Source organism: Zonotrichia leucophrys, chromosome 3 (genome assembly GCF_028769735.1).
Source record: "Zonotrichia leucophrys gambelii isolate GWCS_2022_RI chromosome 3, RI_Zleu_2.0, whole genome shotgun sequence".
Taxonomy (NCBI): domain Eukaryota; kingdom Metazoa; phylum Chordata; class Aves; order Passeriformes; family Passerellidae; genus Zonotrichia; species Zonotrichia leucophrys.
The window spans coordinates 107,591,206-107,606,619 of NC_088172.1; the positions used below are offsets into that span (position 1 = coordinate 107,591,206).

At 46.4% G+C, this 15,414-nt stretch overlaps 1 protein-coding gene across 1 annotated transcript; it reads left to right on the forward strand.

Annotated features, from left to right (window-relative positions):
- The first annotated feature begins 13,822 nt into the window (after positions 1–13,822).
- Positions 13,823–14,794, forward strand: LOC135445079 (taste receptor type 2 member 9-like). The gene has a single exon (XM_064707109.1). The coding sequence runs from the start codon at positions 13,823–13,825 to the stop codon at positions 14,792–14,794; it is 972 nt and encodes a 323-aa protein (XP_064563179.1).
- Positions 14,795–15,414: the final 620 nt, after the last annotated feature.

Below are 15,414 nucleotides of genomic sequence, written 5' to 3' on the forward strand. Positions count from 1 at the left end.
ACTGTAGCATTTGCCGTGTGGGTGGGCCAATGATGCTGACGTCTGCGCCGGTATCTAAGAGTGCAACCAGGGTGATGGTTTGACCCTGATACTGGACGTCAATATGTTTTTTAGGACAATGCTTTAAGTCCACTGTTAACAATGCCTTTGTTCCTGTGGAACCAAAACTACCTTCACCACATCGATGCTCACCAAGTGCTAAAGTTTTTCTGGTTAATTGAGGCAAGGGGATCAACTGAGCAATTCGCAATCCGGCCGGAATGAACAACAGCGGGAATAGCGTTTGCGCCATTATTTGTATTTCACCTGTATAATCGACATCAATTGGTCCAACAACAATAGCGAGTCCCAACATGCTGGCAGACAAGCATCCAATCAATAAAGCTCCCACTGGTTGTCCGCCTGCTATAACAGGCCCTTTGACCCCCGTTTGGATATGTTGCGGCTGGCAGTCTATTAAGGTACAGTCTACTGAGGTTGCCAGGTCCAAACCAAGTCTCCCTCTGGTTGAGGGGCGGAGGGAGGAGGCATTTGTGCAGGGAAGGCGCTCAGGTTCTGGGCCGCCACTTGTGTTGGAGCGGGGCGACCCCTCCTGCTGGGCTTCCTGTTTCCTGCGATGCGCCAGCAGGCTGACTCCTTGTGTGTGTCGGACTTGCAGCACCGGCACAACACAGCTCTCATTGTACAATCCCGTTGCATATGGCCAGCAATTCCACAGGGGAAGCATCAGAGTCGTGATGGTCCTTTTCTTTCAGGCCAATATACTGATGCTTGCAAGGGGGCAAGGGCAGCCAACACCTGATTCTGCATCGCCTGCGCCTGTTCCCTTAAACTACTTCCCAGTTCTCTCACTGCTTCCACTAACATACCCTGCGGCCCCACCAGTACCTGAGCCATTTGTTCCAAAGGCTCCTCAACAGTCCAGGTACCAGGGAGTGTGACAAGTATACTCAGAGTGGTGGGATTGCAATTTTGTAGGGCACATTGCTTTAGTAGTGCTCCGTGCATGTATTCAGGGACCCCTGCTGTCTGGATAGCATTTGCCACTCTGTCAATAAACAACCCAAATGGTTCTTCTCTTCCTTGTTTAATTCCCATATATGAGGGAATACCTCCTGGGGATTTCACCCTATCGAGCCCCACCCGGGCTAATCTCATAGCCTCCCTCAGCTTCTCGGGTCCAATTAGTGCTTGCGCCTCTGTCCTTAGGTATGCCCCTAGCCCCATAAGCTCCTCTACAGTAACTCCATATAGCGGATCTCCTGGCTGTCTCGGGGTAGCCGAGACAGACTCTTGGCATGCAGCCTGCCAGTGAGCATTAAACAACAACTGTTGATGCTGGGTAAGCACTAGCCTCATGAGGCTTTTAATACCTGATGGCAACAGTATGTTTCTCCCCACAAATAATTCAACATCTGGCGAGTGGGTTCTCCTTGTATATCACAATCACTTACAGTGGCACGGAGCTGTGTTAGCCACTTCAAATCCAAGGCAGTAATTGTTGCTTGCAAGCCTCCAGCAGGATTTGGGGCGTAAACCACCGGACAAGCTACCTCAAGCAAGGCATCAGCAGCTGCTGGATCGCCTGCTGCTATCGCCTCTCCTGTAATTTTTCACCACGCCTTACGTCTTTCACTAGCAATTCGCACCGCCTCTGGGTCAAGCATTTCTTGTCTTCCTTCCCCGCCGTCCCCTCCAGCCAGAGCACAGTGCCAATCCCCCACTGCCAGCAGAGGCGCAGAAGGAGTGGCTCGGGCAGTTGCTGCCGAGGCTGTCCCCGCTGGCAAAGACACCGTGTTAGTTGCTGGGGGCAGGGGATAAGAGGATGTAGACATAGAGGCCCCGCTATTCTCACAAGTAATAGGCATTCCCAGTCGAGCGGAGGCTGCCTGAGCAGATTTCTGCTCTGCCTGGTGTTGTTTTAGTGCATTAACAACTATCCGCCAAGTTTTAGGCAACTTTTTGCAGTCTTGCAATCATCTAGCACAGCTTCCCATAACTTATCACCAAACCTATGCCACTCTAAATCCTCAAAGACCCGGTTGGGATCTACAAAGCACCCTTTTGCAACCCCATATTCAAGCAATCCCAGGAGCTCTTTTCCCAGGTTGATACCCTGTAATCCCCACTTTTCTAAAACACATTTATAAAGATCGTACGCTGCTTGCCCCTCCATACCTTCTAATCTAGTCGTCAGAGCTGTTGCAGCCCTTGCAAGATGACAGCGGCGCTTAGTCGGCTGAGACCCCTCTCTGGGATCGCTCGGGGCATGGAGCCCACTCTATCACCTCCTGTGCTGCGTCGGGACTGACACGGATACTGCACCGGACTGTGGCTCGCAAGTTCAAGCCCCCCTTTAGGCTCCCTGTTCACGGCGCCATTATGTTGTGGTGAGGGAGAATTCAGACACGCAATATGAGTGATCAGCAAGCTTCGTTTATTGGTGAGAGCATCAAATATTTATGCACAATAAATATTAGGCTCATACATATTCTGTAAGCCAAGCAGTCCATAAGTCATACTACACATATCAGCTCTCCTCTTACTTCCTCATTCCTTACAACTTAGATCTTTTTCTCATGTCTCTCTCAACTACAGCACCTTGTTATCACACCACAGCTATGCTCAAGGACACAGTGTCCTTGCAGCCATCAGGGACACAGATTAGCTGTTTCCCAATTCTTGGTCAGCTATGCAGAGCATGTCTACTTGGCCTTTGTCACGTAGCCATTCCTCCACACTAAATGGAGTTCTGGCTTCCCCCTGAGGGCAACACATCACAGCAGGTGAAATGATGAAGTGAAGGGAGACGACCCATCCTAATTGATCAGCATTGAACTCCGGTTTATTGATTCACCAGGCATATTTTATAACAGTGTTAATTAAGCTCATACATATTGCAAAATTCGAGCTCATCATAGGTCACAGATTAAACATTAACCCCTCCTTTTGTTTTCAATACCTGTGGTGTGTTATTGAAACCAAGATTTGTGTTCTCACCCTGATATGAAAGGTTCTCAAAACCTACTTTTACTTTCCCAAAACAGCCAAAGATAGAATGTTTACCTGTTATGAGAAAACTGCCTGAGAACTCTGCTGTTTACAGAAACGTGCCTGGGAAACAGGTTTGGGAACTGCTGCTTACAGCTGCCTTTTACTTTTCCATCAGCTGTATATTTTCATGGCCTTTTTTCCTTCAAGCCATGTCTGAGCAAAATTCTCCAACAGTGAAACATGAAATAGTGCCAGAAAATACAAAACAGAACCTGAATTGGTCACTTCTACCAGCAGCTCAGGTCCAGAGGCAGATTGTAAGCATCTCTGCTGGAAACATCTCCCGTGTGAAAGGACTTGAAAGGACAGAAACAGCCACACATCCCTTCTTCCCCTGTTGCTGCTGCTCATGCATTTCATCATTTTATCTGATAATCCTGTCCAGTTTCACAGGGAAACCCTGAAACCTCCATCTCATTCCCTGCATGCAGTGTACCATCCATCCCTCCCAACTTCACATGACACAAGACTCAGCAGGCAAAACTCAGCACCTTGCACGTGTTACCACACATAACATCACACAAAGTCCCAGAAAACAACACTGCAGATCCCTTCTTCCATTTCCCCATGAAACCCATGAAAATGTGACAGCCAGCACAGAATCCCTGTCTGTCCTGTGCACCAGCCCCAGTCAGCTGGCACTGCAGGGGACAGGGTGTCCATCAGCACAGCCACCCTGCACAGCCCATGGGCACAGATGCAGGATGTGCCCAGCCTGGAGAAGCTGACACATGAGAGGTGCCAGAACTCAATGGGAATGGCTGTCCCATGCTGGAACAGAATGGAAAACTGCTCTGGGTCACATTCCAAGTCTTTATGGTGGCAAATCAGTGCAATTAGGAGCATGTGATATGAATATTTATGTAACATCCTGCTGGCTGTTCTATCCCACAGAAAACATGGCTATCATCATTTGGAAGAGAGAAAATGCTGGGGGTTCATTTCCTGTAGCCATAGAGCTCTTGCCTGGGCTTTCATTTTTCCTGCCTCCATCACAGCATCAGATGAAATCTCCTGGGTTGTTATGGTCCTGAAATGTTATTTCATTTTGTGACCAGAAACGGAATCTTGCTATTTCAATGGGGATCAATTGGGCAAGCTTTGCTCCACGTCCCTGCATCCAATGGCCTCCAATGCCTTTTGATGGCTGTCAGTTTGATGAAGATTTTTTTTTTTTCAAGTATCCATGCCATGTCCCTCATATCTTCCCCTCATAAGTTACAACGTAAGTTGTGTCATGTGTGGGGATAGAATGTAAGAAAATAAAGATAGTGCAGAAGGTAATCTCACCCCAGAGGATTTGCAGCTGTACTAACTACCAAAGATTAGGAACAGGCCTGCCCTTAACAGGCCTGCCCAGGCTGCAGCTGTGACTAGCAAGGATGAGTGCTATAAAAAGTGGCTTAGCTGATTGTGAGGTTTTTGTTGGCTGTTCTGTGAGGGAGAAGGAATCTGTGCTGTGGGGAGCTGCCCACGAGAATTAGCCTAGAAAGTATGGAACTTTTGCAGTAATATAAAAATAGTTGGTGATCCTGTGGTGATTTGGGTAGAGGACTCCAGAGAGAACTGTAAAGACATTATCCCATGGTGGTTGTGAAAAAAGGAATTAAATTTTAAGTGACATCATCTTGAGGGGTGTGGAGAGCCTGGTTTAAGCATGGCTTAAAGAAAGAGGCCATGAAGGTATTCAGCTGAGGGAAATATAGAAGCCTGCTGTAAAGCAGCCTTTCCCAGGCTTGATCCTGTAAATAATTAGGTTCTCAGCCACCTTTTATATAAACAACAAGATTCTCAGACCGTTCTGTCCTTGGCTGCTTCTGGGAACAGATGGCCGGTCTGAGAACAGATATGAAAGGTTTTGAGAACTTTTCATATTATGGTGTGAACACTGATCTTGGTTTCAATAAACTAACTTCAGGTATTGTAAACAAAAGGAGGAGCTGAAGCTTTCTCTACAGCCTATCAGGAGCTCAGATTTTGCAATATGCATGAAGTGAATTAACACTGTAATAAAAAGTGCCTGATTGATGAATAAATTGGAGTCTGGATGCTGAACAATGAAAAATGGGTCTTCTCCCTCCATCTTCAATAGAGGGGTTTTAGGAAAATGACTGCAGACCTATGAGCACTAAGATGGTGGAGCTAGGCAGACCAGAAGCCTTGGAGCTAAGCAGACAGACTACGAGCCTAAAACCCTAGATGAGTCATAGCCAATCAGACCTGGGAGCCTAGAAGTCTCGACAATGTATGAGATACCACCCCTAAGAAGAAGAGTGCTGGATATGAGGAGCGGACACTACACACTTTGCTTATTTTGTGTGTTGGAGCAAGCCCCACACCCCCTTCCAAGGTATGGCTGCAGTCCAGAGGGGACCCAGGGCGGTGCTGTGTTCCCTCTGAATGGCAGAGTGTGTGCAGCAGGACACAGGAGTGGCGTGACAGAAGCAGCAAATGGCCTGGCCACAGCAGCAGCCAGTACCTCAGCAATGGCATGGCCCCTGAGGAGTACAGGGGGAGGTTTGCTAAGTCACTGCTACATGAGCACTGGAACAAAAGCAAAATGGAGCTCTGAGAGGCAGAGTCAGAGCTGCACAGACAACATGTAAGAGAAGGTCTCTAAAACTATACAGTGGCCATCTCCACAGTAACTCAATGTGATTTGGGACTGGGCTGTAGGGCGAGGCGCAGCCGGAGATGGAGCCCAGGGGAGAGCAGCAGGGGATGCTGCTTGGTCCTGACCTGGCAGATTTTGACATCTGGGGTACAGTGAGCCGCTGGGGACACAATACGAAATAATATATCAAGTGAAGAACAGATTGTTTTATCTACATGGAAAACAGAAAGGCTTACAGTGGCCACCTAATACAACAAAAAAACTTAAAGGAAGAAGCAAATTATTAAAGCAGCAGCGGGAGCTGGGGACAGAGTAGCTCTATCATTCAATATGGTGTATTTCTTGGCTGGTAAAAAACATGCATTTTGTGTGTGAATTACAACTCTTGATCTTTGATGGGGCAGAAGTGTAAAAGTTTATATTCTGTAAGCATAAGTACACTCGACAGGTATTGGATTGATGTTGTTCAAGTCGTATAGCTATTGATAAAATGATGTAACTGTTGATTTGCTGCTACCTTAATATATAGCCTTTAACTTATTCTTGTAGGTTGTCTTATAAGGTTGTACAGCTATTGATATTGTCAGTATTCTAGAAACGTAAGTATACAGGTTTCTGATGGTACGTAATGTAAGTTTGGGTTATGAATCGAGATCAGCGCACAGACACATTCCAAAGACAAATGGAAATTACACAGAAGGTGATTGTACTGGGTTTACTTTTTTTTGCAAAGGGCCCTGCAAAAGATAGTAAACACAACATTACTTTATGAAAAGGCTTAAGGTGATGCTCTGGACTGTGAAAAGCAAAACTAAATCAGAACTTAGAAAGGTATGATCTTACTGTGGCATATTGCCTGAACATCTGTACACTATTAGTCCTAAGTGAGATATGTGAATACTTTATAATAAAAATTTACTCAAACATATCTTTCTAGAGATGCTACAACTTTGTAACTAAAAGAAAAGGGGGAATTGTGGGGAGATAGAATGTAAGAAAATAAAGATAGTGCTGCAGAAGGTAATCTTGCCCCGAGGAGTTGCAGCTGTACTAACTACCAAAGCTTAGGAACAGGCCTGCCCTCAATAGGCAGCAGCTGTGACTAGTAAGGATGAGTGCTAGAAAAGAGTGGGTTAGGTGGTTGATAACAGATCTGTTTTTTGTTGGCTGTGCTGTGAGGAAGAAGGAGTCAGTGTTGTGAGGAGCTGCCCATGAGAATTTGCCAATAAATTATGAAACTTTTGAAATACGATTAAAAAAATCCCTACCTCATTGATTTTTTCGCCTGCTTTTGCAACATCTGAGAGGTTAGTTTTGACATATTTTGGTCCTTTGCACTGCACCTCATTTTCTCACAGACCGCTTTCTTGTAGTCACTAAAACTCCCAATTTTCTTTTTGATTTTCCGTCAATTGCATTTCTTTGCATCATGCATCTGTTTCAGAGTATTTGTCAGTCCTTTTCTCTTCCTGGGAGCTTTATTAATCAATTTTAGAAAGCTTTGGTCCATGTCCCTGCAATGAATGGCAAGCCAGGCCTTTTGATGGCTTTCACTTTTGCAAAGATTGATTTTGATATTTCTTTTTGTTTTCAGTATCCATGCCGTATCCCTTGTATCTTCCCCTCCAAGTTGTGCCTTCCTCCTTGAATTTTCCCCTGCTTTTGCAACATCTGTGAGCTTAGTTTTGGCATGTTTTGGTCCTTTGCACTGCAGTTTACTTCCTCACATACCATTTTTTAAAGACACTAAATGTCCCAATTTTTGAGATTTTTTTGGGTTTTTTTCAATTGCATTTCATTTGATCATATCTCCTTTCCAGAATGTTTGTAAGCTTTTCTTTTCGGGTTTGCAAGATTCCGTTTCCCTTCCTAAAAGGAAATGTTCTTTCCAAAGGAAATGTGCAAGGCCAAATGGGACAGGTCCTGTGCTAACCAAAACTGCATGGTCAGTCCATGCCCTAGAGAGCTTAACACAACTTGCCTGGGAAAAACCTCACAGCTTTCAGGGTCTAAATTAATTTGGAAGCTTTAGGGCGCTGCAGTGTGGGGGAAACTCAGCATGGTGCCATCTTTGAAAGCCTTCACTTTCCAAAGCAGATGAAATTAGAACCCTGGCACAGGGACTTGTCTCAATTTTTACCCTTTTACGTCATATGCCCCAAATAAAACTTGTAAAGAAATCCAGCTTTGATTTCTTGCTCCCATTACCTGGCCCACTTTGGGGCTCATCAGTTTACGCTTAAGGCAATGCCATTGGAAAAACCAACATGGATTTTCAATGCTTTAGAAGCATCAAAATGAACTCTACTTCTCCAGCATCTGAGCTCGATGTTGCAGTGCCCAGACTCTCAGACTGAAAAGGACACTGAGTCCCTTGACCTGCTGAGCACAGCCAGGGCTCTGCATGATTATCATAGGCAAAAAAGGGACAGAAGATCCTGAAGCCTGACACTGATCAAACAGGGATCAGTCTCAATATCACAACGCTTTCCACTGCATAAAAAAACATCTCCGCTCTTTGTGTCACCCAGCACAGCCCCCTCAAAGAAACATTCAAATAGTCAAGCGTGAGACTGCCCCGGGTAAGGGGATACCCAGCACATTTACATCCCTGCACCTGCCCTGCTGCCCACAGCAGTGGCACCAAAATCCCTGCAGTGCCTGAGTGCCATTAGCTTAGGCATGGAATCCTGCTCCTCCATTTCACATCTGAAATTACAAGTCATGGATGTGCGGATGTTCTCCGCTATGTTCAGGAATCAGGTAGAAAAGGGCTTGTGCCATGACACCCCTACCCCCAGCACAAGGCAGACAGCTTAAGTCGGTTTTGAGTAGGAAATGGGCCTGTGCTAGAAAGAAGTCAGCCCTTTAAGCTAAGCAATATACTTTTCTCTAAACAAATCAAAGTAGGAATCTATTCATAAGAGATAACATTGCAGAGGAAAAAGTACAGAGATCTTTTCTTGTTTAGAGAAGAAGAGCCCCAGAGCACTAATCCTTCACCTAACATAAATGAATGTTCTTTAACACTTTCTTTTAGGAAGGATTGTTGCTGACACCTAAGCTGAACAGGACATGCTACTAGCAAAATAAGCATGTCTCAAGATACAGCATGTCAAGGCTGTTTTCACGGGCAAGCAAAGAGAGTCAAAACACAGCACCAAGGCCATATTTCCACGTGTTTGGAAGTGGATGTGAGAAAGGAAGCAAAAGCAGAGCTGTCTGAGAAACACTTGGTTTTCAGTACCCTTAACTTTGAAATAACTCAAGAACCTAAAGCAGGTGTCTAAAGATAAGTCATTCTGAGAACATATGTTTGCTTTCCTAGATATATGTATATAGGGGGTCTCTTGGATGCCTTTAGGCACTGTGCTAGGATCTAAGGTCTCCCTGGAGCTCTCTCTTCTCCAGGCTGAACAGCCCCAGGTCTCAGCCTGTCTCCACAGCAGAGGGACTCCAGCACCAGTTGCGTTTTGTCCTCTCTGGAGGGCAGTGGAGGCACATTATTCCATTGGCTGCAGTTCTGGGAAAAACTTGGTGATGGGAAAAGCTGCTGCCCTTCCACTCTGGGAAGTACGGCAGGTGCCTTTTGGTCTCTTACTCCACATTGTATGAAGTGCCCAAAATTGCTGTGCATCAGTATTCCCACACCCAAGGGCAGATCCACCCGGCATTCCTAGACACAGGCACTACCTGGTGTCACTAAATGCAGATAATACCTTTTCTTAATCTGCTTGCATTGGTTTGAACTCCACTGTAACACAGAAAAACTCAGACACAGGAATGTACTGCAATGTATGTCCTACAAAAACAAATGTCTCCTGAGCTGGAAAAACTGTCATATCAAACTGGGACCAAGCACATCGTTAATAAAAAAAATTACCCATGAATCTTCCCAATTTTTAGGTAAGTCTAATTACTTTTGAAGGGCTTGAAATCAACACAAGACTGAACTTGTCAAATACCTACAGGTTCACAAATCCAGCATTCAGATCTGAAATACACAGCAGAGGAAAACAACAGCAGTTGCTCTACTTTGAAAATATTATAAACACCTGTAATTCTAGATAGAAAAAAATAATAAGTGTACATTAAAAATAGAAGCATATATAAACATATCTTCCTGAACGAAAGAGCGGAAGATGGTGTCATGGTTTGGGCCTGGCACAGAGCCAGTGCCCCCATGAGAATACCGTCTCCCTGGTGTCTGCTGTGAGATGTGATCAGGAATAAGCAAAACAGGCTCCAGCTTAAACATAAAGAAAACTTTATTACCTAAACTACAAGAAAAGAGGGAAAAAAACTATAAGGAAAAAAAAAATTGAAAACCTTACAAAAAACACTTTCTTCCTCCCCACCACCAAAATTTCCCAATCCAATACATTCCCCCAAATCACTAACTGCCCAGTCTGGCACCACCCTTTAGGATATTCAAACTTCAGTCCATGAAGAGGAGAGGAGTCCTTCTTGCACCATAGGCTTCCCCTGGAAACACGTTGAAACCTCGTGTGCTTCCATGTCACTCGGCACCGCCCAGAAAGTCCTTTTGCCGTTTGTGACATCTTCTTTCCATGCCCAGTGCTCTCACCACTGTGCATGGACCAGAGCTGCTTTTAGGGTTGTCTTTTAAGGATGCCTTGTCTCACTCCAAAAAGGCACAGTCTCTGCTTTGGGACATCTGTCCCCCCCATATTTTTCCAACCCCCTGGGGCCGAGGGGTCCCCACGATGAACCCTCCTGGTTCTGAGGCACTGCCTCCCCCTAAGTGCAGTCTCTGTGTCACAGGAATAAAACTGAGTCTATGGCTACACAAGAAAAGTCCAGCCAAAAGGCCACTCCAATCATCTCCCCCCAACTCAGTCAATCGTCTCCACATCCTTCGGGCCAGGTCCTTGTCTCATCTCATCTCTTATCTCCCTTCTTATTTAGCTCCGAGGAGGATCAGCATTTTTGCAAGGTCCCAATCATGAAAGAAAGGGGTTAAAAATTTCAGTCTCTGTCTGTCCCAGAGCTCCAGCACTCCCACACTCGCTGCTGCTCCGGCCGGCATCTCCTCGCTGCATTTCCCCCCTCCCCCTTTTCCTCCTGGGCTGGCCGCTATCAAATTCAGACGCCGGCTCTCTCTCTCTCTCTCTCTCCTGGGAGGGGGAATGGCTGCTCGATGTCTCTTGGGGCTCCTCCACCCTTCCATGCTCAAGGGCCTCCTCACCCCCCATCTCTGTCCAGGCCCAGGCCTACCACATGGCTGCCCCTCCCCTGCCCAGCAGCAGCGGCTGGACAGGGGAGGGAGATCTGACCTCTTCGCCTCGAAGTCCCAAGAGACCTCTCAGGGCCGAAGCTCTGCTTTTAACCCCTGTGTGTTCTCGGAGGTGTGTCCAAACCCAACTGGCCACACCAGGTGCCAATATCAAAATCCGAGCACCCATTGGTTTGACCACAGCATCCCAGAATTCCCACTTCTTCCTGGTCAAACCACCACATTCCACCCTTCCATGAAGAGGAGAGGAGTGCGTCCCTCCCGAAGCTGCGCGCTCGGTCGAAGAGGACGACCTCCCCGATAGAGACGGTACCGTTCATCGGTCAAGGGTCTGCGGTAGCTGCGCTCCCCTGCTAGAACGTCCAAACAAGCTTAAGGTCCATTTGTAGGAGAACGTAGGGTAGTCAAGCTTCCAAGACTGCAGACACATCCAAGTGAGGCGCTGCATGGGGTAGTCTGCCATTGTTTCCTGACCGGGAATCGAATTCCAGGAGAATGATGAGATAAAGCTGTGAGATGGGACCAAAGAGGAATAAGAACAAAGCATGTACTAAGTTATGGTAGATAGATAGTGAATCTAGGGATAGAAGGCTTATTGTTGTGTAGAAGTGTTTTGTAATTTTGTTGATAATTTTAGAAAGTGTCTTCTCGGAGGTGAAGGGTGGAATGTGGTGGTTTGACCAGGAAGAAGTGGGAATTCTGGGATGCTGTGGTCAAACCAATGGGTGCTCGGATTTTGATATTGGCACCTGGTGTGGCCAGTTGGGTTTGGACACACCTCCGAGAACACACAGGGGTTAAAAGCAGAGCTTCGGCCCTGAGAGGTCTCTTGGGACTTCGAGGCGAAGAGGTCAGATCTCCCTCCCCTGTCCAGCCGCTGCTGCTGGGCAGGGGAGGGGCAGCCATGTGGTAGGCCTGGGCCTGGACAGAGATGGGGGGTGAGGAGGCCCTTGAGCATGGAAGGGTGGAGGAGCCCCAAGAGACATCGAGCAGCCATCCCCTCCCAGGAGAGAGAGAGAGAGAGAGAGCCGGCGTCTGAATTTGATAGCGGCCAGCCCAGGAGGAAAAGGGCGAGGGGGGAAATGCAGCGAGGAGATGCCGGCCGGAGCAGCAGCGAGTGTGGGAGTGCCGGAGCTCTGGGACAGACAGAGACTGAAATTTTTAACCCCTTTCTTTCATGATTGGGACCTTGCAAAAAATGCTGATCCTCCTCGGAGCTGAATAAGAAGGGAGATAAGAGATGAGATGAGACAAGGACCTGGCCCGAAGGATGTGGAGACGATTGACTGAGTTGGGGGGAGATGATTGGAGTGGCCTTTTGGCTGGACTTTTCTTGTGTAGCCATAGACTCAGTTTTATTCCTGTGACACAGAGACTGCACTTAGGGGCAGGCAGTGCCTCAGAACCAGGAGGGCTCATCGTGGGGACCCCTTGGCCCCAGGGGGTTAGAAAAAAATGGGGGGGACAGATGTCCCAAAGCAGAGACTGTGCCTTTTTGGAGTGAGACAAGGCATCCCTAAAAGACAACCCTAAAAGCAGCTCTGGTCCATGCACAGTGGTGAGAGCACTGGGCATGGAAGGAAGATGTCACAAGCGGCAAAAGGACTTTCCGGGCGGTGCTGAGTGACATGGAAGCACACGAGGTTTCAGCGTGTTTCCAGGGGAAGCCTATGGTGCAAGAAGGACTTCTCTCCTCTTCATGGACTGAAGTTTGAATATCCTAAAGGATGGTGCCAGACTGGGCAGCTAGTGATTTGGGGGAATGTATTGGATTGGGAAATTTTGGTGGTAGGGAGGAGGAAAGTGTTTTTTGTAAGGTTTTCAATTTTTTGTTCCTTATAGTTTTTTTCCCTCTTTTCTTGTAGTTTAGGTAATAAAGTTTTCTTTATGTTTAAGCTGGAGCCTGTTTTGCTTATTCCTGATCACATCTCACAGCAGACACCAGGGAGAGGGTATTCTCATGGGGGCACTGGCTCTGTGCCAGGCCCAAACCATGACAGATGGTTAGCAAAATTCCCTGACTGGAGTAATTTTGGCAAAGATCACATAAATATAATATTTTATTAGATAGACTGATAATGCTGAGACAAACAAGCAGGCTTTTGCACATTCAGGGCATTGTTCAGGTACCACTGGAAAATTTTATTGCGTGTTATAATGTAATTTGAAATGTTGTCAGCTTGGAGCTCAGGGCCAGTAAAACAGGACAGATACATTGGATTTAAAAAACAATTTCCTATTTATTTTTAGTCCCGTATAATTCAAAACTTAATATAGTGTCTGAAATCAGATGGCAGCAAAGATTATGCCCTGAACTACTATACATAGAAAATATCTACAGATTCCCCTGGCCTGTACTGAGGTAAGACTAATAGGAAGAGAAAAGACACAAAGGGTAGAGCAGATCAATATGAATGTTTTCCAGAATATGATTCCCAGATTTAATTACTCATCTCACTGCCCTGGATGTGCTTTGCTCGGTGCAAACCCCACTCTGAGTGATCATCATTGGTGAAAAAGGGACAAAAGAACCCAGTTCCTGAAGCCTGACACTAATCAAACAGGGATCAGTACCACAATCAAAACTCTCTCCACCGCAGAAAAACATCTCCGCTCTTTGTGTCACCCAGCACAGCCACCCCCCCCCGCCCCAAACCAACATTCAAATAGTCAAGAGTGGCCCCGGGTAAGGGGATACCCAGCACATTTACATCCCTGCACCTGCCCTGTGCCCACAGCAGCGGCACCAAAATCCCCCCCAGCAGCAGCAGCAGCAGCAGCTCTATAAAGCTCCTCTTGCCATCCCTGACACTCCACCAACAGCAGCCACTGACCTGCCTCAGGCTCTGCTGCCACAGCCCCCTTGGCCAGCACAGCTCTGCTCCCCATCTCGCACCATGGAAGCTTGTCACCCTCCACAGAAATTCAATGCCACTTCATACGGAGCCACAGCTGCGGCCATCATCACCCTGGAGGCATTTGCTGGCATGTGGATAAATGCTCTCATCATTTGTGTGCTTTGCATTGCCTGGGTCCAAAAGAAAACCCTGAACTCTAATGAGAAGATCTTGCTGCTGCTGGGATGCTCCAGGATTTCCTATTTGTGCTCCTCATGGGTATCCCACTTCCTTTCAAAAATTTATCCCAACTATCTTTATGCTCACACTATACTTCAACTACTTGCAATTTTTCAAACATTTTTTAATTATTCCAACTTGTGGGTCTCAGCCTGTCTTTGTGGTTTCTACTGCATAAAAATTGCCAATTTCAGGAACAGCTTCTTCATCTACCTGAAACTAAAAGTTGACAGGATGGTGCCCTGGCTCTTGTTGGGCTCAGAGATTGTAGCCTTGGCTATGGGCATCGTTATCTATGATCACATGGAAACTGCGAAGAGTAGCAACCTCACTTTCACCTGTCAAGAAAACTTTTGGGAAGCAAGAATCAAAATGGATAAACATTTTTTCTCATCTTTTTTTCTCCCTGGCTTTGGATATGCTGCCTCATTCATGGCAGTCATCTTTTCTGCTCTTTTCCTTCTCTTTTCTCTCTGGAAACACAAGCACACCATGCAGAGAAGCTCCATGAAGGACCTCAGCATGGATGCCCACATCAGAGCCATGAAATCTGTCCTCTCCTTCTTAGTGATGTACAGCATCAACTTTGTATGTTTGATCTTGACAATAATTTATACCATGAAGGATGAAACTACCATGACACTTCTTATATCCATATATCTGTGTGCTTTTCCAGGTATTCATTCCCTTATTCTGATTTTCAGCAATCCCAAGCTGGAAAAAGCAATGCTGAAGATTCTCTCCTGTGTGAAGTGGGAGTTTTCATCAAGTAGGAACTGTGATAATAGCTAGAGCCCATGCAAAATGTTCATCTTTCACTGTAGAAATGAAGTAATTTAATTTGTGATGCAACTCTCCAGGCAGTGTAGATGATAATGATGTTCACTCTTCAACATCCAAGTTAGGAAAACTTAATTTGTATCTTTTGAGCAAAATTATTGTGACCTAAATATATTATTCTCGTATGTAGATTCAGCTAAATGTTTGAGATATGTATTTTTGAAAAAAGCCAAATAGCCCCGATGGTAGGAATGATGCCTCAGACCCTGTGTGGTGAAGGGATTAATGTGAGCATGAGAGTCTGCTGGTGGGGTGATGGATCATCAGGCAGAGCCCCTTTACCTCTGCCTGGGCCCAGTGGAAGAGGGAGTGATGCTAATTGAGTGTTCAGACCCTGCCCAAGACTCACAGCCTTTGCAATCACAACCCTGGCTATCCCTCATCTCCACAGCAGCTGGCTGCCCACCCCATGGCAGCAAGGAGGTATTTTGACTGCAGCCTCACCTGCATTTCTCCCAAAAGGATCAATTTGGCATTTCAAATCCTGCCTGGCAGAGGATGAGACTATAACCCCATTGTGTAGACAGGACAACAGGATTGCTTTGCTCTCCTCCCCAAAGCAGGGAACACCT

Bases quoted from the DNA above. Each gene is read 5' to 3' on its own strand.
- LOC135445079 (XM_064707109.1), top strand. From the start codon at position 13,823: ATGGAAGCTTGTCACCCTCCACAGAAATTCAATGCCACTTCATACGGA.